Raw genomic sequence first — 22,215 nt, 5'->3', positions numbered from 1 at the left:
CGCAGTGTTTACCACGACTCACAGGAAAAGTGCCATGGGGTTTTTCATAATGACAAAAATTCAAACTCTCAGCATTGGGTCTCATCCCAAAACATAATACAGCTTCAGGCCAAATGGGAATTAATCTGGCCTATAAATCACAGAACAGCAAATGTAACCTACTAGTCCTGAGCTCAGTCACTTTTGCTCAGCTAAATTCAGCCTTTTAGACAATTTTGTTGCAAAGATGTCAGGAGACTGAGCACTCGTTTTCTTCTCTTGCCATCATATCATTACTAATAACATTAATTGTTTCAATTGAGGCTAATTTCTCACCTGAGCTTATCTGGCTTCACTTCTGACCACTAGAGGAAGACCACTGTTTTCTTCTGCAAGATCAAAGCCCTCTCAGTACTAAGATTTTTCTTCTCATGAAGAGACTCACTAAACCAGTCACCTTTTAGTCTTTTGGATACTTTCAGCAGATTGTGGTCATGAAATTTGTCAAGGCCAGACAATTTCTCCAGTCCTTAAATAATTTCTGTGGCTCTTTTCCCCTACACTCTCCAAATTTCAACATCCTTTTCAAATATGGATGCCAGCTCCAAATGCAGCATCGCAAATTACCTCCTTATCTCTTCTCAGTATTTCCCAGTTTATTTCAGGGAGTGTATTAGCACTTTTGCATAGTGCATTGTTCTGACAGCTCCTGTTTGGCTGCACACCCACTGGGGCACTTGAATTCTCCACCCCTCTCCTATCTCTTGTAGCAAATTTCATCACATGTTTTTAAGGGAAGAAGGTAAGAAGTGATTTAAAAACATGTTACATATATGTAATGAAGACCTCAAAGCCTTTTGCAACATGTGGAGCATGTTTGCCCCTCAAGCCTTCAGTTTCTTTCTCCCATGTCCCACTGCAACAAATCTTGCCCTATATTTTAATATTGATTTCAGTAGGTTTGACACAACCCTGGAATCTCCAATGTATACAAATTTAGGAAGTGAAGGATCTGTGAGGAATTAAGTTCAGGACAGCTGGGAAAGGAAGATCTGTAGCCGCAAGCACTCAGGAGGAGCTGGAGTCCATTTTGGGTTTCTATATCCTGTGTTCAGCTAAGGCTCTTGGTAACAGCGGCAGAGTGTAACTCATAAAACTCATGTTCTCGTGGAAAGAATTAGAACTGATATTATTTCTATGCAGAACAGTGAATGACCCAAGTTCTACATAGCAAATATTGCAGGACTGACACGTGGCTCTATCTACCTTTGCAGCAAGAAAACCAAATCAAATCAGCTGCTTTGGCTCCTCACTTCACACCAGTTGAAGGTCCTTGTCCTCTGATTGCTCACAAGTAACAAAAAACCTCCAAGTTGCCACAAGGCTTGCTTGTCTGTGCTTCATCCAGTTCACCAAACCAAGCTCAGCAGTTGTTGCACACTCGTATACTTCCACAGCACACATCTCACAATGGCAGATGCTCTCAATGCCTCAGTGTTATTTGGCATGGGAGCCTGAAGAAGATGCCTAAAGTCATTAGCCATTTAATTTTGGTTGTTTCTAAAGAAAAGATGCTATGATAGCATATAAGTGTATGCTGTTTTTTATTTTGTTTTGTTCTGAATGTCAACTCTGAAGCTTCTTCCTGGCACTAGAGAGCTGTTCTGTGGTCAGTTTGGCTTGTTCAGCCTCACTAGTAATTGAGATTTGCAGCCGAACTCTCTTTGTTCTTTCCCAGCCCATCCCAGGGGCTGTCACTGAAGAAAAACAGGGATACGTAAGGAAAGCATCTGGCCAGGCCGTCTATCAGTATCAGTGTTACTGATGATGTATGAGCCAGAGCAAAATCCAACTCACAAACCCAGAACTGGGCCAGCTTGTCAGGACTGAAAAGCAAAATAAAAAAAAAATATATATTAATAATAATTTTTTTAAAAGACAAACCTTTATGTTGTCAAGAAGCTTCAACAGTATGTACATTTGGAGATTGGCTTTTGGAGTAGGAAGGTACTCTTGTAGAGCTCTGATAGAATTCTTCGATTTTTTCTATGTAAAATCATAACAGAACCTGGCTTTGAGCTCCTCAGCATCTACAGAATAAGGCAACGCGGTACTGCATCCCTCCTATCTATTGCAGAGGGACAAAAACCTGCCTCTCATCCAAGGAGGCAAAGTATTTAATTCTTGATACTCTTGCTGATAACAGGAAACACCTTCCCTATGAAAGGCTCTTTTGGATTTTTTTTGTTTGTTTTTGTTTTTCCCTTTCTTCCCCCCCACTCCTTATATCAACTAAAAGAACATTTTCAGACTCAGATCCAAGAGAACTCTTCACATTTTTTTGTGCCTTGCAAGACTTACTATCTATGAGAACCATCCTAAGTCACACCTTGGGTAAAGGTAGTACTGAGAAGGCAAAAGAGCTTCCTGGGAGCCCTCTTAAACGATGCCACGGGGTTTCAAAGCAACGTGACATCCATAGGCTGCTGGCAAGAGTGTCAGCAGTTCCCTGTTTTAGGATAACCCCAAGGAACACAGCTCTGACCTACACGGCCCTCTCCTCCTGCCCAGCAGTGAGGATTGTACTACGCTATTCAGAAGTGGCACACCAAACTTCATCCCTGTCAAAAAAAAAGAAAAAAAAAAAGAGAGAGACGCAAGACTCCAGCTAAGTCTGAAAGCTGCTCAACACCCATTAGTGACAGCTTTTCATCCATTTCAGTGTCAGCACTGGAACACCACAGAAAAGGGCATTTCAGCCAACAAATGCTTCAAAAGGAAAGAGATTAATCCTCTTTTGTACACCTTCTGCTTTTTAAACCCAGTGTTCTCTTGCATGGCCCACTTTCCAGTTGGATGGGGCTAAACATCTATTAAGTTAGGAGATCCCAGCCCCTGTGGTCCCCAGGTCAGCAGGGCTGGACTGCACCACCACATTAAGCCACAGGGCACAATGAACTGAAGTAGTCCAGCACCATGACAGTCTCATTGGATCTGCTGAGCAGGTCTGACACAGACCAAATGCCAGGAGAGGCTGTTTGCTAGAAGCTGCTCTCTGAGGCCTGTGCCACTGTGTCCGTCCCTTGGTCCTCACATCAGCCCTGGGATTACAGAGGCAGCCTCAGCCTTCTGGGTTTTACAGGCTGAAAAGCAAGCAGGCAGGGTCTCAGCTGGTGCACAGCAGCATAGCTTCACTGTAAGCAGAAGAGCTGTCCCACTTCACCCCAAATGGATCTCATTCTGAGGAAGGTGAAGAGATGCACTGCAGCCACCTACGGGGTAAAGGCAGTCATCATCCCTGTCCAGCAGCACAGCCAGCGTAGCTGGAAAACACACGAAGTGTAAAGTCTTGCTCCCAACAGCGAAGAAATGCAGAGGACTGGTCCTCAAAGCCAGCCAGAGGCTTTCTATTCCCCTCACCAGATATAAACCGACATCTTCCCTTTTTCAATGCCTTCAGCTGTGGTTGCCCTTCAGACTTCACCACCAATGATGCCAGCAGACAGGCAAGGGCTCTGCCACCCCATCTGCTGATTTTTACATACACAAGAGACCTGCCTTCCACACATTAGCTACTGAGTAAAGGCCAAGCAAAACCGTTATGGTCCTCCCAAGGCATTTAAGCAGAAATACGTGTGCACACGAGATGCTCATGTTGGGAGGTGTAGGACCCCAGTTGTACATACCTCTAGGAGGCATACAGAGGGGAGCTCTAAAAATGCCACTCATGGCACAGACTTAGTTAGGCAGAGCAGACATTTTGACTTAAGAACATCATCGAAGTCATCTGACACGCTGCCTGCATCCATAGCTTTTAATACAGATTAACTGCCGTGGCTGAAACAAAGAAGTCACGGTGTACAGAAAAAAATGATACCCTTTTATTTGTAGAGCTCTGATGAAACAACTTTCCAAATGCCATCCCATTTAAAAAACAATGGAAACCAACCTAACGATGTGTCAGTCACACTATACAGATCACATCCTAAACTTCAAAGATGCCTAAATATCTTATGGAGTATTTACATATGTATCGGTTAGGTAGTAAAGTTTCATTGCAATTTCCAGTACAGACTTCTTCAAATGGCAAAAAAATAACCAACCTGGGGATGCATTTGCTTTTTTGTACAAAACTTAGGAGCAAACAGCTAGGGCAATTTTCCTGAGAGAAGGCTTGTTCTTTGAAACTCCTGCTTTAGCAACTGGAAATACAGAAAGTGGATGGGTTTTGTTGCATTAAAAAGCCTAAGGATGCCTAGTTAAGTTTTTCTTTTAAATTATTTACGTACCATTAAGTTAAAATGTTTACATTCATTCATTCGTATAAAAACCGTTGTTAAATCTTATGCAAATGATTTAACACTGATTGCTGCAACGCAAATTGCACTTCTTTTAAAAAAAATTATTGTATATATGGAAGAAAAAATATCTGATTGCTACCCTGTTTACAAATTTCGACTGACTCTATACAGTTCAGCCACAAAATATGAACTTTCATAAACCTCAGTCACAGTGTACTTCAAAAGTTATAGCGCAGTCTTGCAAGGTGAGTAAATATCTTAAACAACAACAAAACGTCCTTCACCAGCTCGACCCCATGAGGTTTGTACCAAAGGCTGTGATTTTCTCCCCTGGGCATCGCTGGGCTCTGGTACAAGGGAGCAGAGCAAGGCGGGTATAGGACGGGTGAAGAGGTCAAATGTCCAGCTCTGGGCGCCCACGCTGACTCCAGCAGTACACGCTACCAGCACTTCAGAAAGTATCTAGTTATCTCTACTAATTCAAGCCTCCTCAGCACTGATGGCGTCCATCAAATTCTTGGAAAAAGAAAGTGATGAGAGAGTGAAAACAAATATACAATCAGAAAGGCAGCACTGCTGGGTGAGTGAAGATGTGTTTCTGGAATCAATCAATAGGTCTAGGTTTCTCCTCTTTTTTTTTTTTCTCCATTTTCCTTTTTATATTTTTTACTTTTTTTTTTTTTTTTTTTTTTTGAGTGTGTATGGCTGCATTAGCTATTCCCCAGTGGGCACTTGCTTTCCCTACAGTTTTCTTGCATAGATGAGGATGAGGATGCTTCGGCAGAGCCTCTTAGGGGAACTGAAAGCCACCTCTGCCACCAAGGCACGGAAACAATTTCAGAGGAGCGTCCCTAGCCAGCACTCTCGCTGCCACCGCTCCGTAGAAGAAACCCCACACGGACGTCTGGGGGCTGCTGCACTGTGCCGGGATCCAGCTTGGCTGGCAGCGGGTCACGCCAGAGCCAGGGCACACCAGTGATCCTGTCTGACGGACGCCGTCACCTCGGCCGTGGAGGTCAGGCTGACTCCTGTGTACAGCCCATCTTGACCTGAATACTTAAGGTTGCTGCTTTCGGGACTGGTGCTCTCTCCCGGGCCAGACATCACTGACGAGCTCGCCTGGAGAAGGATGGAAAGGAAAGGGAGATTTCACTGAGAGGTAAACTTTGAACTGCTTTCCTAAGCATTTGTGAAAATCCAGAGTTTGTGCTCAGCTCTTGAAACCACACAAGACCACAGAATAACTGAGGCTGGCATCTGCCCTCACCCCTGCTCAAGCAGGACCACCCTGAGCAGGCCGCCCAGGCCCATGTCCAGGCAGCTGCTGAAGATCTCAAGGAGACTCCACAGCCACAGCCCCTGTAGGCAACTTCTCACCACCTGCCCCCAAACACTGTATTTGAATCAATATTTTGGGAACAGCCTCTTCATTTTCCTATGCTGGCAAGGCCTAACTAGGATGAAAGCTGCATTTGGAGAACAGTACAGTGGTTGTCTTCACAGAAGGTGGAAAAGAAAGTGCATGACATGCAAGAAAATATCTGGAAATTAGACAGTAAGGGAGGAGGTGTGCATGATGAAGCATGTAGCACATGTGTCCCACCACTCCCTAATGAAGGAACAGAGAGAAGCCAGCACCAAACGTGTGACCCAGCTATGGTAGCACCTCTATTTTTGCTCCCTCCATGGGAGAAGCCCAGTGCATCCAGCAATGGGTGCTGAGCACCTCCTGGAGGTCAGATTTCTTTGTCTCCCACAGACTCTAAAGACATCTAAAACCACTCCTCTCTCTTCAAAATGCTCACCACGATCCCTTAATCCCCACAAGACTAACCACTATAGGAGATGCCCTTTTTATCTCAAGGAGAGCAACTATGCCTCTGACCCAGTAGCATGTTTGCTCCATGTCGTCTACTACCACCTACACACCCAAAACAAAGCGCAAGGAACCCTTGATAGGCACAAAGCTGAAGCTCTGACCAGCACTGTAAACAGTTCATTTATTCTAATGGAGAAACAGGGAGTTGCAAAGACAAAGAAACAATCATTTTTTCCATAAGGCTGAGCAGATCGACCAGAGAGGAAAAATTTGCGGTGCCAGACAGAGAAGGGGCAACATTTTCACCTGATAAAGGAAATGTTTAAGAGCTGACTTCATGCAAAATTAAGTCCTGGATATGTCAACTTTGAAAACTTAATTTACTTGTTAATGGATAGTATTCGGACAGGATTCCTTAAAAAGAGGAAAGAAAAAAAAAAAAAAAAAAAAAACTATCCTAAACTGTGATTGCAGAAGCTTCCTGCCTGCTGTTTAAGTGAAAAGTATACATATTTAATCATTTTACAAGAGTAGAGCTCTTGGCTTTCCTGGAGCTATGCCAATCTAGCAGTTCTTACATAGGAAAAGTGGGGTTTTGCTTATTCAAAGGCAGTTTCCGAGCTGCATTTCGCAGTGCTTTTGTTGCTAACCCAGCTGAAACTTCACCTGACAGAGGTACTCATTGCCAGTGGTCAGTTCTGTCTGAAACAAACCAAAGGCCAATATTCTATTTATCTTTTATTAAAATGTCTGACAGCTGCTATTCTTGCACCTAGTTTCGTCAGCTGCTAGGCCAAAATGCAGAGTGGAGAAACAACCACTGCTCCAGAAAACAGAGACAATGGCTCCAATCTGAAAAAAACATGTTTTTATATTATCCCTCTATCAGATACACAGTTACTGTTCAGTAACAACTAATCTCTGTATCCTCTTTTTCTGTGCATAAATTATTCAATGAGCCAATTTTCACGTGAACCTTCGGGTCTGTTTTTGGGTCTTGCATCAACCAAGATTTTTTAAATTCACATTCATTGTGTGGACTTCTGTTGGCACCACGTACCTATTTTTTAACTGATTGAGTGCCCCCACACTGGAAGAAGGGTTTAAAGGAGAGCTGAACAACATGTGCTCAGCTTTAGCCGAAAACACCAGGAGCTGCTTTGAAAGGTTCCTGTTTGCCCATATTTGCAGCTGTTGTTCCGGTAGGCAAATATCTTATCGCCGCCTATTTTTTCCGGGCTCGGAAAATGTAGTTCGCCCTTTTCCTGATTCAGCCCCACAAAGGTGGGGCACAGCACTCTGCCCTTTCCATACCGGGTTATCAGCTCCCCCTCCCTCTGGCACCCCAGAAGGGAGGACACAGAGGCATGTCCTGTTTGAAGGCCGCCCATCCCTGCCCAACCACGACCGGATCCTGGCCCCATTGAGCCAGCGTGGGCAGGACCTGGGCAGGACAGCTGGGCCTGGAAACCCCACCCCGGTAATGTCGTGACAAATCCAGACAGCTCAGGCAGTTCCCAAAGTGAGACATGGAAAACAAACTCGTGGAAAGGAGGTGGCTGAATCTTTGAGCAAGGTGACCCAAGTCTGCCTAACTTCAACTTCAGCAGGGGAAAGGTAGCAGAAGTTGATTGGTGATTAGAGGACATTTGTTAGCTGGAATAAATGAGCTGAACAGTGCTGCTGAAGTCAAGAGGCTACTCCAGTTTGCCACAGCTGGCTCAATCAGTGAAATAATAGATTTGTTTTTATTGCTGGTGTCTGATAATAAGATAGGTAATCAATGAAACCCAACTTCCTGAGGAAAAAATGATTGAAGTCCATTGGGAAGAACCTGCCTCCCGAACAAACATCTGTATCTGTAAAGGTGGTTTAAGGATCCCACCTTCTTTTTACACAAACCAGCAGGAGCCAGTTATGGGGCAGCCTGCAGGCAGGTCGTCTGGATCAGAGGTGACCTCTCTGTAGAGGATCTGCCTTCCATGCTCACAGCCAGACCCCGGCCAGATCCACAGAGGGATTTAGACACCCACATCCTCCACAGTCCTACTGGCCCGGAGCAGAAGCGGGCTGCTCGGCTCAGCACTAGGGAAACATCCCTGGCTGGAAGACTCATTGTTTATTCTACCCACTCCTTCCTGCACAGTGTGCCTGCCATGGAGACCAGGGAGAGGGGAGGGTGCTGAAAGGCAAAATCTCTGGTCAAAAAGTTGCGCTAACATCTGGAAGGGGTGGCTGAGAGCCTTGGTCTGAACCTCTGTTCTATCAGATAGACCTTTGCTCCTTCTGCTTCAAAAGTTTAAAACGCCCCAGGAATTTTGGACATCACACTAGGTCTGCGTCTCAGCCAATAGGCTGATCCCTTCCTCTCCTATTAGCACAGTTTAGCTTTGCTGCATTTAAATAATAACCGTAGTCAGCTGAAACACACTTGCAAAAACGTATTTCATGTATAATGTATTTTGGCAAATGGCAGTGAACCCTTCATTTTCCAGTCTCAGCCTCCCTTCGGTAACTGCCATCCCCACTCACAGCACTTTCTCCAAATACTCTCTCCCTCCTTTCCGAATGGGTTTCAGTACTACAAAACGACAGCTTTTCTCTGATTTAGTGACCCTCTTGCTACGCAAAGCTGTAATTTCTTGCTAGCCTAATTGATCCTTTTGTTGATATTGCAGATGTGTAAGTTTACATATCTTCTAATCTCTCCTTTGTATTATAGCGACATAAATCTGTGGTTAATACTTCATTAATTTCCTAAAGGAGGCAACTTCCAGCATGGTATGGGAAAGCTGATGACCCCACTGCTGACGAGGGCTGTTTGAGTAATTGGTTTCATTGCTTTTGCAATAAAGCTAAACAAAGCAAAATATATGTGTCTATAAGCATGTATAATGCTTGAGTAGAACAAAAAATACTCCTTATTCCTTGGTTTTCCCCACTGAAACAAAAAAAGATTAATTGCTTTGTTCCATTTGATACAAAAAGAAATGCTTTCTCCTGAACACGTGTACACACAAGAAAAAAAAAAAAAGTGAACGGCTAAATTTATGAAACTGAGTGGGGAGAGGAAAGCAGAATCCTATTTTGTGCAAGAGCAAAGACTAATGCAAAAGAGGAAAGAGATCTGGATTAATTTCCATTCCCTGACAGGGAAGATTTAAACTGACATTTCTTATCTCCCAGCATAATGCCCTGGCTACCAGACTATTTGGTGTTTTAGGTTGCCACGTTCCTCATGCCTCCTACTGATCTTATTCCACCTGCCTTAAATATTTACTCATACCAGGACTGAAGCACTGTGTTCTCATTTTCCAGGTGAAAGTCCTAACGACCATGCTGGTGAGTCTTTCCCATCGAGGCCGCCCCAGCAGCTAACAAATTACTCTATATTAACTGAAATCTCATCATCACGTAGTCTGAAGGACTCTCAGCCATTCAACTTTCCAGTGTCCATGTGGCTGGGAAATATTTTTAAGAGGTTCCTCCACACTCTAGGAGATACTGTACTCACACTGGTTCCCCTGTCACCTGCATTTATGTCCTATCAATCTGCTGCCTAGAAGAGAGCAAATATCAAAACCTCCAACAATCTCACGAAGCCTCTTCTGAAAACGAAACAAAACAAGTATGCGAGAATTCAGCTCAGACTGTCTTGTCATCTGGGGAACAGCTAGAGCTGTATTTTTCTTCCTCCTTACCAACTGCAAAGGTTGGTTCCTTCAGCTTTCCCACTTTCCATACTATAACACTGAAAAGCCAGTCCCGAGCCACTTTCTGAAGGTCAGCCTCCAAGGGAAGTAAACACGTGTTTTACCTGCAAGATGTCTGTTCTAAGTTATTCTACAGTTACTCTGTGGCATGTGGTTACAGTCCTCAGATAGCTCCCAATTGGAGGTAAAGGGCATAGCACAGTCCTCTGCAAGAGGAGTTGCTCTGGTGCTGCTGAGCCTCTACTGACATCAGCTCTGGCTCAAGGAGCCTCCATGCCCTGCCATGAAAAGCAGATTTTACAGCAGTTTTCATCCTGCCTTTTGTCCTAATAAGGGAATAAAGCCCTTCTGGTAATCACATCAGTTGGAGCCCCTGCATGGAAATGTATGGGTGTGCACTAAAAACCGTGCCCCTCGTTTAGCAAATTATTCTGCATAGCTTTTCTCTGTGCTGTTTCACCAGCAACAAAGGGAAAGCAGGTATAGATGCAGATGCAGGCTGCCTGAAACCTTCGAGTCTTCTTTTTATGGGGATGTAAGGCAACTTCATATATCATGCAGCTGGGCCTTTTCCATATTAGTAACACAGGACTCCCAGTACTTATACTGCTTAGGAAAACAGAAATGGGCCTAAATCCTAGATCCAGATGTGAATTTGGCAAATAGCTCCTTTACAATGGGGCAACGAAATATCTCCGATCCAAACACTTTTACATTTTGAGATGTTTGAAATCAACTTTGCACCCATAGCAATTCATTAATCATATCTTTTAAATGTTTAAACTTCAGCTAGAACGTAAAATCAACATTTAAGGTTCTTGACAATTTGTCTTGAAATTGGCATCGCATAAAGTTTCCTTCATGAAATAGAGTGTCTCAAAGACATTTTGGTAAGTAATTGCTGCCCTCCTGTTTTTCTGCCCTCCCCTCTTTATTTTACTTTAAAACAGATAAAGAAAGGTAGGGCAAAAAGTGAGTATTACTGACACAAATGAATTCTGCTGAATTTCATTTCCATTATATTTTTACATAACTAGGAGCTCTTTTGGCAGCCTCCCACAAGAGACATAATAAATTACTTTTGTACCAGTAGAGGAATTCATTTTCTCTGTTTCATTTAGCAACAACATGGCTGTGAATTTCAGACAAGAGTTTCTAAAACGTCATCATATTTTTTCTGCCTAATGTCGATTTGGCATTTTTCCCTTTCTCGCAGAAGGGCCAGAAAAGAAAAAACAGAGCAAGGCATCAACAAGTCAGTTGTGCAATGCAGGTAGTGGACAAGTACACTCTCTGAACAGGTTCCCAGGTTTCAGCAACATCACCCTTCTTGTTAAGGCAACCAAAGACTAGAGAGCCTGGATTCATCCGTCCAAGGGCTTTTACCTCCTGACACGGCCTGAAGAAGCTTATTCTCCTCATGCAAAGCCACTGCCTGTGCTAAGAATAGACACGAACCTTCAGGCTATCAATATGTGAGCTCAAACATGGGGAAAAAAAAAGGAAAATAGAAGTCCAGTAAAGTATCTGTGCTTCGCACACGTGATCAGATTAAAGGCTTCCATGTTCTAAAATGCTGCATTCCCTTCCCTCTTGATAGCTTTAATGGGGCCTTAAGAGCACCCAGCTCATGGCGTTTTGGCTCATGTTCTCCTCCATCTCACTGAATTGCTGATGCTTGAGCACAACAGGAGACACAGCCCACCTCCATTGCTTCCTTTTACAGAATTTTTGCACACAAGAGGTATTTTGCAAGTTCTTTGTACATGCAGGCCAGATGTACATACATTCCACGGGAATCATGGTAGAGAAAAAGCCGTGACTGTCCTCTCTTAGCCTCATCTACAGAAAAACCAGGGATGTTCTGGCACCGGGGAATGCCCTCATGTAATTAAGAGCAGCCTCAGGGTTTCTGCGAGTCGCTCATAGTTGCCAGCATCTCCCAACTCATCTTTTGCCTTGGGAAACCTCAGCTTTCTCTCTCCTCTTGTACCCACACAACTCCTCCTACCAAAATCATATCACAAACCGTATCACTAAAATGATAAAAGAAATATCGCTAATATCGGTTCTGACACGCTGTCCTAGAGAGAAAGGCTGCCGAAAGGAAAACAGACGACAGCCAGTCAAGAAATTGGCAGCATGGGGAAAATGGGATCTCTCCATAAGGTCTCTCCTTCCAGAGGAGTGCACAGCTGCACCACCTACAGCCCACACCTCTGAGGCTCAGAGTGGATTTTGCTGATAGTTCTGCCCATTGTATAAATTACACGACATTCCTCAGATCAGTAAGCATCCAAAGGGAAAGGTAAAGAAAATCTGGCTGATTTTTTTTCCCTTTGGAAATATTAGGGGAGAAATTAAAAAATAGTATTCAATGTAGAGAGCACCAAACCCAGCACTTTTTGGTTACTGTTTCTCCCTTCTTTTTTTTTTTTTTTTTTCCCAAGTGATCTGTTTATTTTATTGGACTGTCAGGGTTTTCTCACGTCAAAGAGAAGCCCTGTTAATAACATCCCTGCATGACAGCATCAGAACCAAAAACCCAGTGCTTCTGAAACTTGGTGGCCCTGCCAGCCGACAAACAATTGCATCTGCTAACAATGCTTTCTGTTGTTTCTTTCCCTCTGTACAATGAAACTTTGAACGTCAGCAATTAAATTACTGATAGAAACTGGGATGTGGGAGTGCTGGGACATATTGAAAAATACTTATTATAAACAATGTCTTCTTTTTATTAAGAAAGGAGTAGAGAAAGCCACATTAGGAAAGCTTTTGAAAGAAATGATGTGGTAGATTAAAGGATATGAAGATCAAAAGGAGAGTGGATATGGGTATTACAGCCAAAAGGTTAGGAATTAAAATTGCATTCCTTAATACAGATTAACAGTAGTATTTGTTATCAAATGTGATAACTGAGCGAAGAAAGGCAGTTTGAGATGGTATGAGCGTGTGACTTAAAATAAGGATCAAAACTACTAGAGCTCATGGCTGTCAGAGGCTGAGCATCCGACCCTGGAGGAGCCCTCTGCTAGCAGCGGGCTGATTCACACACACTACAGTCAGCTGGGATCCTCTGCCTGCTTTCAGCTCGGTCTGAGTCCGAGTGTAGGAATAAAGCTGAGTTTAAACCAAAGGGCATTATGCTTCCCTTCAAACAGCAGGACAAACTCTTATCAGAGAGCATTTCAGAAAGAAACAGCATGTGCATAAATGTTTCTTGAAAGGATCAATTTGGCACAGTTTGTTGGTTTTGCTTCAGAGAAAAACCTTTGAGAGGGAATAAGAAAACACCTCAAAACAAAAGGGCTTGGGCTAAGCCGTGCTTAACTTAATCATAAAAATTATATAGATCTTAATTAAGGGGTTTATAAAGTACTTAAGCTTGTCGATCTGTTTACAGCTATATGTAATATCTTCCGAAAATCTTGTTCCAGTATCAGCTAACAAAAGTGGAAAGTTTATTTAGATTATTGTTCTGCTAGATAAGATAAAAGCTGTGATAACACCGCTCAGTGATCAGCCTGCTTAGCAGTATGGATGCTGCATCAGTACTCACCCCCGAGGCTGCTGGCTGTGTGCTTGGGGAGGCATTTTTGCTACAGTCATCTGAGTTAGTAGAAGACGTGGATGTTGGAGTCATAGGAACTGCAGTACTACTGTTACCTGAAAGATCAGGGTCTGGCATTAAAAACAAGAATTTTCCGGCCAAGGAAAAAAATTCTAGCATCTCAACTATCTTATCTTTTCATATTTACCAGAGCATGCCTTTGACTTATTTATGTTCTTAGGTTTTCGTTTCCTTGTCTGAATTCCTTCTTTTTTCATAGCAAGCGGTCGGGGAACCTGAAAAGAAAAAATTTCCACACCAACCTTAGAGTTGTGTGTGTGCTCTAGTGACCAAAAATCAAAACTAGACTATAAGAGCAAAGAGTGATGTTCAATACGCCTGTTCAAGTCATTTTTCCAGTCACAACGTAGCAATTCCAAAAAACATTGTGTTTTATTTGAGCAAAACCATGAGTTGTTTCAAGGGGAGTTTTATCGGAATAAAGAAGTGGGAAAATGTTTTTGTTGATGTAGGCTAAACAGCTTTTCCAACAGCTCAGTTGGTCCACAGATTAACAGCACCAGTTTAAAGAAAAAAAAAAGCACTGTTTGGCCATAGGTCATATGACATTAAACTGGACTGGATGTATCTGATCCCTAATTCCTTTTCCCAGTCAGTTGGGGATTATCTTCAGAGATTTGTTCTGGAAAGCAAGAATGCAAATGAGAGGAAAAATTCTCCTCTCCTTGCAGACCAGCTATGCAAACCAGATCAACACCAGTAAGCTTTTTAGGACAGAAGCTTCACACCATAATCAGCGTAGCATTTGTTCTTATAAGCAGTTCTGCATGTGATACAGGTTTAGAGTGTCCAAATTTATGTTTGTAGAGAAAATGAGTTCAAAAGTCAGCTTTGTGTTTTCTGTATAATCATAGTGATTATAGAGAAAACATTGGCTTAAAATGTATTTTAACTTCATGATAACACAAGTTTGGAAAAATACAGTTCAGCCATGTGCTTATTATCATTATAATGTTTAAACCAGTGATTAAATTTATTTTTTTTTCAAAGGCTAGACCATGTACCAACCACTCCTAATGCCCACTTTCTTCGAACACATGCGCTCAGCCTTAACATAACCCAATGGGTCACCGTGGGCTCCAAGTCTCAAACCATATTCCATCACATTCAAGTTATTTTCTTCCTGCATTATTGCCTACTAAGGCTGAAATCACATATAAAGTTTCTCTGGCATACCTATGGTTGTAATTACATTTAAAATTTTGCCGAACCAGACTATGAAAAGCTGTCATATTTTTTTTTTCACTGACTGAAATCATGGTAACAAAAAGACGTCTGCCAATTATCCCGAAGCAGTTTCTTCACACAGATCTATACAAATTTGCAATGACAAAACACCATAACTTGCTAAAAAGAGAGAGCCATTTTCCAATGCCATTTTCAGTCATTTTGTCAATTTTATACACTTCTATCCTTTTTTTTTTAACTCCATAGTCCAAGACTACTAGAGTCAACAGAAACTTTGCCCTGGCTTTGGGAAGCCAGATGCCACCCACATGCTGTGCCCAAAGCCACCGCAGGGACAAACCTTCTGCCAGCACTCACCCGAGCCTGGGGGACAGGGCAGCCAGGTGTGAGGGGACATGGTACACAGGCAACATGGCACCTAGGCCAAAAGGGACTTTCTTACCCCGTGAAGCTTCATGTAGAGGCCGCAGGCATTGCAGACGGGCTCGCCCTCAGCGTTCCGGCGCCAGAGGGTGGTGGTGGTGGTGTGGCAGTTGGCACAGGACAGGCCGAGTCGCCGCGACGAGGGCTGTGGGCAAGGGGAGGCAAACACACGTAAACAGGTGGGCAGGAGCAGACGGTCAGTGTTTTTGCAGTTAACATTCAAAAAGCAGGGATGGCGGGGGCTTTTTTATAACATTTCTGAAGGATATCCTAGAATTGACTCAAGATTATCCTCATTTTCAAGGCTGGGAAGATGGCTGGAAGAGCCTGCAAGTCGCACTTGGAACCACCGACTGGGGCCTCTACTGAGACCAGTGGGTTTTTCTCCAGCAGGACAGACCACAACACTGCTGCACCAAACACCTCCCTGCAGTCCCCAGTGAGGCCACGTTGCCTCCCGGGACACAAGCAAGAAGCCTGGACTTGGGCAAGGGAAAGGGGCTGAGGACAGCTTTCAGAGAGGAGAACACATCAAAAAGCATCACCTTGTGGAAAGGCTTCCTTATCGTCCTGTGCTATATTATCGTGTGAAAAACAACATGTCTTGGGAAGGAGTTTTATGGGGGGAGCTTTCCCTCGGCCATCAGAAAAGCTGGTGTGGGACAACAAGGTCCACACTGCAAATAAGCCATTTATGGCACTCTTCCGTGGAGTTTGGAGCCAAGATGAGGCAACCCGGTATCAGAAATAACCGCATAACCTGGCGCTTTATGGCTGCAGGCTGTATATCATAAGTGAAGGCAGTCCTCATAAACATGTGAAATGAAGGTGAATGGGTTATAAAAGTTCCTGTAACAAGTGATCTCTTTTACGTTCATCACAAGCAAAGAATTCCAGCTACATCGTAAATCTATTATTTTTCAAAGTATCGCATTGTCAAAAAAAAAATATAAAAAAAGCTGTGACTGGCTCTGTCTGGCAGCCAAACGAGTTTACGTGGAAAAGTCAGCTTTAGAGAATTGCATTAATCTTATTTTGACTATAAAGCGCCCATAACTGAAATGACTGAGTTGAGGGTACTATGCCCTTCCTCTTGAATCATTTACTGCTGGGTTGTTAGGCACAGCTCGGTCACCTTTGATACCACAGAGCCGCCTGCCACTTGGGAAGCACACAGCGATGCTTTGAGCATGGAGAATATTCCAGAGTAATGACCGAGTTTCTTGAATTTGGGCTGTCCCAGTTTCTTTCACGGGAAATTTGCCATTCTATGCTGCGGCTCAGAGCGAGCTCCAGATTTAATAGGATTTGTGCAACTTTGGAGCAGTAATTCATTATTAATTGCACAATAATAACAATTAAAAAAACAACCAAATGTAATACAGGCTGAAATATATACATATACTTTCTAATCTGAAAAATCCAATTCTCACAAAAGCAGAATTTGTGGTCTCAAATACATATAAATACGCTGCCCACTGCACTCCGCAATTCAGTACGAGTTTCACATGGAACAGGTTATAAAAAAAGTTGCTTGTAACACATACGTTGTGTTTTCTTTCTTTGCAAGCAAAATGCCATTTCACTGCTAAATCTCTCACAAGCAGTCTGGTGTAAATCTTCTTTAATTTTATTTCCGTAGCTTTGCTCATTCCTCTATCTAAACAAACGAGAGTTTTGGGGCACATTTTGAAGCTAAAATGGCTTTTCCACCGCAGGAATTTTATCAGAAACTTTGGGGAAATCTAAACATGTTTAGCATTTTCAAAACATTTTCCCTTCTCACCTACATATTTCCAATGGCGTGAGCACGCAGCCGCCTCTGATTTATAGCTCTGGCCAGTGTGCTTGGTGCAGAGTGTTGCACAGAGCTATTTCAGAGTTATTTAGCCAAGGTGTCGGGCTGAAATCAGACTGCTGCCTGACTCTCATTCAGTCTCCTCAGCCCTCTCCCTCCTTGGAAACGGTGAGCAGGGTCGGGGAGAGGTATGAGCCCATCAAAATCTGCGCCCAGCCACGGTGCCATGGGTAGCCGAGCTCCCCACTAAGGAGATAACACCTCCTGCAATGTGATTTGGTGCACAGCCGGCTACAAATACACAGGCACCAAGCGGCAAACAGCTCGTGCCCCAGCGCTACATTAACTTTGTCCCTTTAATCAGAGGTGAGGTCGTTTTGGGAACAGGGACTGTCTGCTCCCCGAGTGTCCATTTTTTGCCTTCCCCCGTTAAAGGCATTAAATTCAGACCATTGTGAAATAAAGGGTGAGTTTAAACGTTACAAAAATAGGGACGGACTGGAGCAGCTGGTTTGATTGAAAGGCTCTTGAAGGGTCGATCGCTTTGCTACGCCGTCTCCATACACAAGGGTCCAACCATCAGCTCGGATTATAGCGGTGTGATTTATTGTGGCTCGCTCCTAACAGCCATTACCAAGGCACGGATTCTTTTTCCCCGCTGACCTCCACCCAGATTTGCTAAACATAATGTGCAGTTCCCACTTGGTAAATTCTCTCCTCGCCTATTCAGTGCCAGCCGGAGTTATAAACAGGGGCTCTGGTTTGTATTATTTATTTCCCCCCCCTCTGGTTTTAGGAGGATATTTTTAGAAAAATTACCGCTCATTTCTTAGGAGTCAAACAAAACAAAGGCTATTATCGTTGTTTAAACAATTGCTTTTCTTTGAATTATATACAAAACTTGCTTACGTTCCCAAGGATCGAGCTCTCGGCAAACAAAGCAGGTCTGCAGAAATTCCTAGCGCTCTCAACAAACACTTTCCAAACCTGATTACTTTTTTTTTTTCCCCCCAACCTTTTGGAAACTTTTGGAAATAAATCTCCTCACACCGATGGGCTCCACTAATGCAAAATAAACCCCAAGCACCTGTGTATGGTCAGAGGGTCCCTAAGAGAGGCCCTTTGCCTGTGCCACCACCGCGCTGGCCTCCAAACTGAGACACCTCAGTGGCGTCCCTACATCTCTCGCACCCAACACCCGGCCCGCAGTCCACACTCACCACTCTCTTCTGGGGCTTGATGAGGGGCCGGCTGAGGCCGTTCATTTTGGTGTAGAGCCCGCAGGCGTTGCACAGGTAATTCCCGGTGCCGTCCCTCCTCCACAATGGGGTCTGGATGGAGCCGCAGTTGACGCACTCGCGGCTCTCGGAGAGGTCTTCCAGCAGCTCTGCGGACAGGAGCGGGGCACTGCGATGAGGCACTGCCGAGCCATTCCCTCGCAGCCCCCGAGAGTGAATTTTTTAAAATCCCCCCCACAGCACCTAATTTGTTGTTGTTGTTGTTGTTCTCCTTTAATCCCACCAGACTCGCTCCTAGCGCAGCCGCTGCCGCCGAAACGCCCCGCCGAAATGCCTTGCGGCAATGCCCTGCCGTAGTGCAAGCCGAAAGCTCCTGCTCTTCGCCCCCAGCTCCGAGCCCACCTGCGGGCCCGGGGCGGCTTTGCTCGGTGTCCCCGCCGGCCGCGGAGCCGTGCGGCTTTCTGGTGGGAAGCGCCCAGCGAACGGGTACGGCTTCGGCTTGAGGGAGCCCGGGCTCCCATCTACAAAGGGGAACGAACGCTTGGCTTATTTGGTTCAATTCGTCCTCGACGGGAGAAAGAGGGGGAAATGGAAAAACGGCGGCGTTGGGCCACCGTGCTCCGACGGCTGCGGAGCGCTGGGAGAGCGCTGAGCACGGCGTGGAGCAGAGGAAACGCGAGTGTAAAAGCGAACGCCTTCCCCCTGCGAATCTCCGTGCTTTATCTATTTTGGGGGGAAAAAAAAAAAAAAAAAAAAAAAAAAAAAAAGAAAAGAAAAAAGAAATGGGGAAGAAAAAAAAAAAAAAAACACTCCAAAACGAAACTGCACTAAATACAAACGTTGCCTATACCGCCCCGCGCTGAGCGTGGAAACGCGGAGCGCTGCGGCGGCCCCGCGGCACTGCTCGGGCAGGGAACGGCCCTTCGCTGTGCATCAGTGCGCGGCTAAGGGGGATCGCAGAGCTGCGGTGCGCAGCGTCCGCACTGATCCGTCCCCACACCAAGCTCCGGACCGATGCTTCACGGGCGCTGGAATCACTGTTTGATTTGTCTCTCCTCCGTAGTTCCCTTCGTGCCGACCGAAAGGAATTCTGCTCTGATCGCACTGCCCGGCCTTGTTGTTTGTTTGTTTGTTTGTTTTTTCTAATATATATATATTGTTTCCCTTAACTCGTAAGAAAAATATTTCTCTCCGTGGAAAGCAAAAATAAAGCTTTGATTTGAGATTATTTTCTGGTAGCCCTACGAATAACGTTAAGTTAAGCGGCATCAGATCGCCTCGCGTTTTGTTAGAACCAAACCAAACGAAAGCGATGCCTGCTGTGGGCCGCCCGTGCCACTGCCGTACCCGACACAGCGGCACCCTGGAGCTCTCCCACCGATGGGCAGCCCCGGCCCGCGCTCCGCCGCCCCGACAACGGCTCTGTGGGAACGGGAGGAAGCCCGGAGCGGGGCAGAGCCGAGCCCACCGGGCTCCATCGGCACTGCCCCTTCTCTCCCTCCCGTGTCCCGTCTCACCTCCTCCAGCCCACTTTTTTTTTAAAAAAACTTTTTACGCGTTTTTATTTGCTGTTATTTGCCCCTTAGCTTTACGCTGCGGTTTTGGGGAAATCGTGTAGAAAGCGTTTATTAAAACTTCGGCTTTGCTCTGCTCCGTTCCGTCACCGCGACCCCCGTGAGCGGGCGCCGAGCGGAGCCTTCGTACGTCCGACAGCCGCCCGGTGCCACCGGGAGACGGCGGGGACAGCGCGGGGGGCGGCAGCGGCACGGGGGGATGGAGCGGGCAGCGGGGCTGGGCCTGGGGCTGCCCGGGAGCGGGAGAGTGCGGGAGTGCACGCACGTCTATGCGTACATCTATCCCCGTACACAGGTATATATCAGTATATATACCTGTATATATAAGTACGCAGAGACATGCATATAAGTATATATATACAAAGATATATATATATACGTCTATACTAGATATATATATACATACATACACTCGCACAGACCCATCTCTCCCTGCACACACTCACACCTACCCCTACAGACAAGCCCTAAAGCTGCACAAACGGCAGCAATCGTCACACAGCTGCGATTCCAACAGAGATTCCCCCCCGCATCCCTCCCCGCAGCAGCACTGTGACACCTCGGAGCGATCGGGACATCCCCGCACGGCAGCAGCACGGGTGCCCGTTCCCATCGACGGAGCGAGGCTGAGTCTCGCTTTCTTTAAAACATATATAGATACTGGGTATTTGGTTTTTTTTAAATGAAGTAACGAAAAGCTTTGCGGATGAAATCATTAAGTAGTCCAACCGATAAGTAATTCAGCAACTAAGCGATTCGATCATTAATTTGATAATCCTATAGTTAAGAACGGTCTCGCATTCGGGGACGGCAGAAAACCCCGCACACCCCCCCCACCCCCTCCTATCCCGGCACCGTTCGCTTCGCGACAGCCCCGAGCGTAGCGCCGTTCCCGGCCCCTCTCCCCGGACCCCACGCGGCCGCCGGCGGCCCCTACCTGCGCTGGGAGCCCGCACGGGGATGGGCGCGGCGCGGCCCTGCAGGCAGTGCAGCACGGAGTTCTCGAAGGGCGCCGCGGGCCAGGCGGGGCCGAGCTGCGGCCCCACGTAGGAGGCGTAGGGCGCCGGGTAGGAGCCGTTGAGCGGCCGCGGCAGCGCTCCGTACTGCTCCCTCGCCGCCAGGCCGCCGCCGTACTGCTCCCGCGAGGCGCCGTTGGCCACGGGCGGGCTGGGCGAGTAGGGGAAGCGGCCCGAGGGGTGCGCGCCGCCCGCGGCGCCGTACGAGGGGCTCTCGGCCGCCGGCTGCGACCAGACGTGGCCGGCCGGAGCGTGGCCGGGCTGGGCCGCGCCGCCGCCCTGCAGGTAGGGCAGCGTGGGCAGCACGGAGCCCACGCGGGTGGTGGGCACGTAGACGGGCGAGCTGGGCGCGGAGTGCATGAAGCCGCCCGGAGATCCGTCGTAGGGCGCGGGGCCCTGCGAGGCCGAAATGGCCAAGGTCTGGTACATCGCCGGCGGCCGCTCCGAGTCCGGAGGCAGCGAGAGAGGCGGCGGGACGTCCTCCTCCCGGCGGGCGGGCCGGCCGGGAGCGGGGGCGGCCCCGAGGTGCGGCGGGGCGGGCCGGGAGCTGCCGCCGGTCTCCGGAGCGGGGGTCCCGGAGGTGGAGGAGGGCGAAGGATGCGCTCGGGCGGCGAAGGGGTACGAGGACGCAGCGCACCGCTCCGCCGCGCAGCAGCCGCCTTCAGCCACGGCCATGCAGCTCCGCTCTGCGCGCTGGGTGGGGACGAGAGGGAGGAGGGAGAGGGGAGGGGGTCCGAGGCGGGGGTAGGGGGGGCGGGACGAGAGAGGGAGGGGAGGGGGGAGAGAAATGACAACAACAACGTTAGCGCGGGGCGGCCGTAACGGGACCCGCCGGCTCCCGTCCGCACCTCCGCGACCCACAGCCGCGGGGGGGGGGGGCAGGGGGACGGGGGTGCGGCAGAGCTCCTTCCTCGGTCATCGCCGTCCTTACGATTCCCGGTGCGATGAATGAGTCATTTGACAATGTTCCGCGGTGACAAGCACCGGGAAGGCGATCGCTCTGAGGTTACTTCGCGCATCGCCTCTATCGTCCGCTCCTTCCCAGCACTGGGAGGGGGGAAAGCGGACGGGAGGGGCGCGGGGCCGGAGCCGACGGCTGCAGGGACAGGGACCGGGATGGCCCCGAGCCCTCCGCCGCCGTATCTCCGAGAGGAGACGGTGTCTCTGAGAGGGGGCACCCGTAGGGACCGACACGCAGATGGGCGCGGAGCGCGTCTCCCTCCCGCCCGAGATAAGCGGCAGATAAGGGCCGGCAGCTAGATAAAGCTGCGGCCCCGCCGTCGGATGTTTGCCCGCAAACCTCCCTCGGGTTCCCCCGGCGGAAAGCGAACGGAAAAGAGCGGGAAGAACGGGGGCCCAAACCTGCTGCGGGCTCCGGGCCGGGAGGGATCCAGCGCCGAGGGGCAGCGGCGGCGGCGGGCGGCGTATAAATGGGAGAGAGGAGGCGCCTCTCGCCGCCGGGCCGGGAAAGTGCAGGCGGAGCGGCCCTGATTGGGCTCCGGGCGCTGAGCAAACAGCGGCTCCGCGGGAGCTGC

At 47.2% G+C, this 22,215-nt stretch overlaps 1 protein-coding gene across 1 annotated transcript; it reads right to left on the bottom strand.

Annotated features, from left to right (window-relative positions):
• Positions 1 to 3,838: 3,838 nt before the first annotated feature.
• On the bottom strand, positions 3,839 to 22,162 carry GATA6 (GATA binding protein 6). Its single transcript, XM_085220876.1, has 7 exons — positions 22,043 to 22,162; positions 20,602 to 21,373; positions 18,073 to 18,239; positions 15,074 to 15,199; positions 13,571 to 13,658; positions 13,372 to 13,478; positions 3,839 to 5,399 (listed from the first exon to the last, which is right to left on the bottom strand). Exons 2-7 carry the CDS (start codon positions 21,353 to 21,355, stop codon positions 5,232 to 5,234), a joined length of 1,410 nt encoding a protein of 469 aa, XP_085077002.1. The 5' UTR covers positions 21,356 to 21,373; positions 22,043 to 22,162; the 3' UTR covers positions 3,839 to 5,231.
• Between the last annotated feature and the right edge of the window lie 53 nt (positions 22,163 to 22,215).

This window comes from Meleagris gallopavo, chromosome 3, assembly GCF_905368555.1.
Source record: "Meleagris gallopavo chromosome 3, MGAL_WU_HG_1.1, whole genome shotgun sequence".
NCBI lineage: Eukaryota > Metazoa > Chordata > Aves > Galliformes > Phasianidae > Meleagris > Meleagris gallopavo.
The sequence above is the reverse complement of the archived record's forward strand: the minus strand, read 5'-3'. Positions and strand labels throughout refer to the sequence as shown.